Here is a 1,080-nt window from a genome sequence, read left to right as displayed (position 1 = left end):
TATTATTATTATTCCACCTACAGTCTGACGTCAGAGACATCCGTGACGTCAGTACAGAGTGACCAATCCGCGACGTCACAATACTCGGACCAGTCCCAGACGAGCACGGCGCCATATTGTATAAACAACTGTAACGGTTCCCCTGTCGGTTACTACGCTGATTGCTCTAGCTGTGCCAGATACTTTATCTGTGGAGACGGCGGATCGGAAACCGTGAGTGGCTATAATAATTTGATAGCATAATGTGTAAAGCGCAAATTCCAGCTCAACAGCAAGCTCTCTGCGCTATCTATTCTGTTACCCCTAGCAGACCTGAGAGAATTGTAAAACAATCTCAACTCCTGGGAAGCTTACACCTCAAGCTGCCATTTTTATAAGCGCAGATCTGTTAATGACTGTCCATGGCCGGCTACTTGAGTGAAATAGGTACAGTTGGTGTAAACTGCCTTTCCCAAGGACATAAGTCGGGCATGGATGCTCGAACCCCCGAGCTTGTAACCTAACGATTACGAGTCCGGTAGCCTAACCACTAGACTACCGATGCCACAAACTTTTGTTGTTTTTGTAAGTGTTTTACGGAGCTCGCAACTGCATAAGGTCATATGGGCGCACGGGACACCTTAAACATTTTCAGTTGGTAGGAAATTTTGAATTTTGACCGGTTGGTGGCCGAAGCCTACTCTTATCGATTTTAGACCACCAAGGGATCTTTAAATGCACAACTTGCACACGGGACCTCCGAGATTTTTCGCTCTTGCCCGAGAAGGCTGGCTAAAGATCTTTCAGAGAACCAGGGGTGTGGCAGAAAAACAGCAGTAAGAGGGAGCCACGGAGAAACAGCAGAAAGGCTGCAGAAAGAGTCAGGAGCCCAGAGGAGGGGGCAAAGGGGGTGAGGGCGGTGGGGGAAGAAAGTGGAGACGAAAGCAGACGATAGAATATTGTCAGGGAGCAGGAAAGGAGGTGAAAGGAGATCATTTTAGAGAGGAAATTGTTTCCCCGTCGCTACTTGGATTCGAACCCGGGACCTTTGAAAGAGAGGCGAACACCGTAACCTGTAGACCACAAGAGTCCTGTCTCCTG

The 1,080-nt window shown here is 48.3% G+C and overlaps 1 protein-coding gene across 1 annotated transcript in view; it reads left to right on the top strand.

Moving 5' to 3' along the window:
• Positions 1 to 1,080, top strand: part of LOC106013529 (cell wall protein DAN4-like) — a 37,081-nt gene that overhangs the window by 22,416 nt on the left and 13,585 nt on the right. The window contains exon 6 of the mRNA XM_013089508.2: positions 24 to 213. Within this exon, the coding sequence (XP_012944962.1) occupies positions 24 to 213 (190 nt within the window). The remainder of the gene's footprint in view (positions 1 to 23; positions 214 to 1,080) is intronic.

The sequence above is a fragment of the Aplysia californica genome, unplaced genomic scaffold (assembly GCF_000002075.1).
Source record: "Aplysia californica isolate F4 #8 unplaced genomic scaffold, AplCal3.0 scaffold00968, whole genome shotgun sequence".
Taxonomy (NCBI): domain Eukaryota; kingdom Metazoa; phylum Mollusca; class Gastropoda; order Aplysiida; family Aplysiidae; genus Aplysia; species Aplysia californica.
The sequence above is the reverse complement of the archived record's forward strand: the minus strand, read 5'-3'. Positions and strand labels throughout refer to the sequence as shown.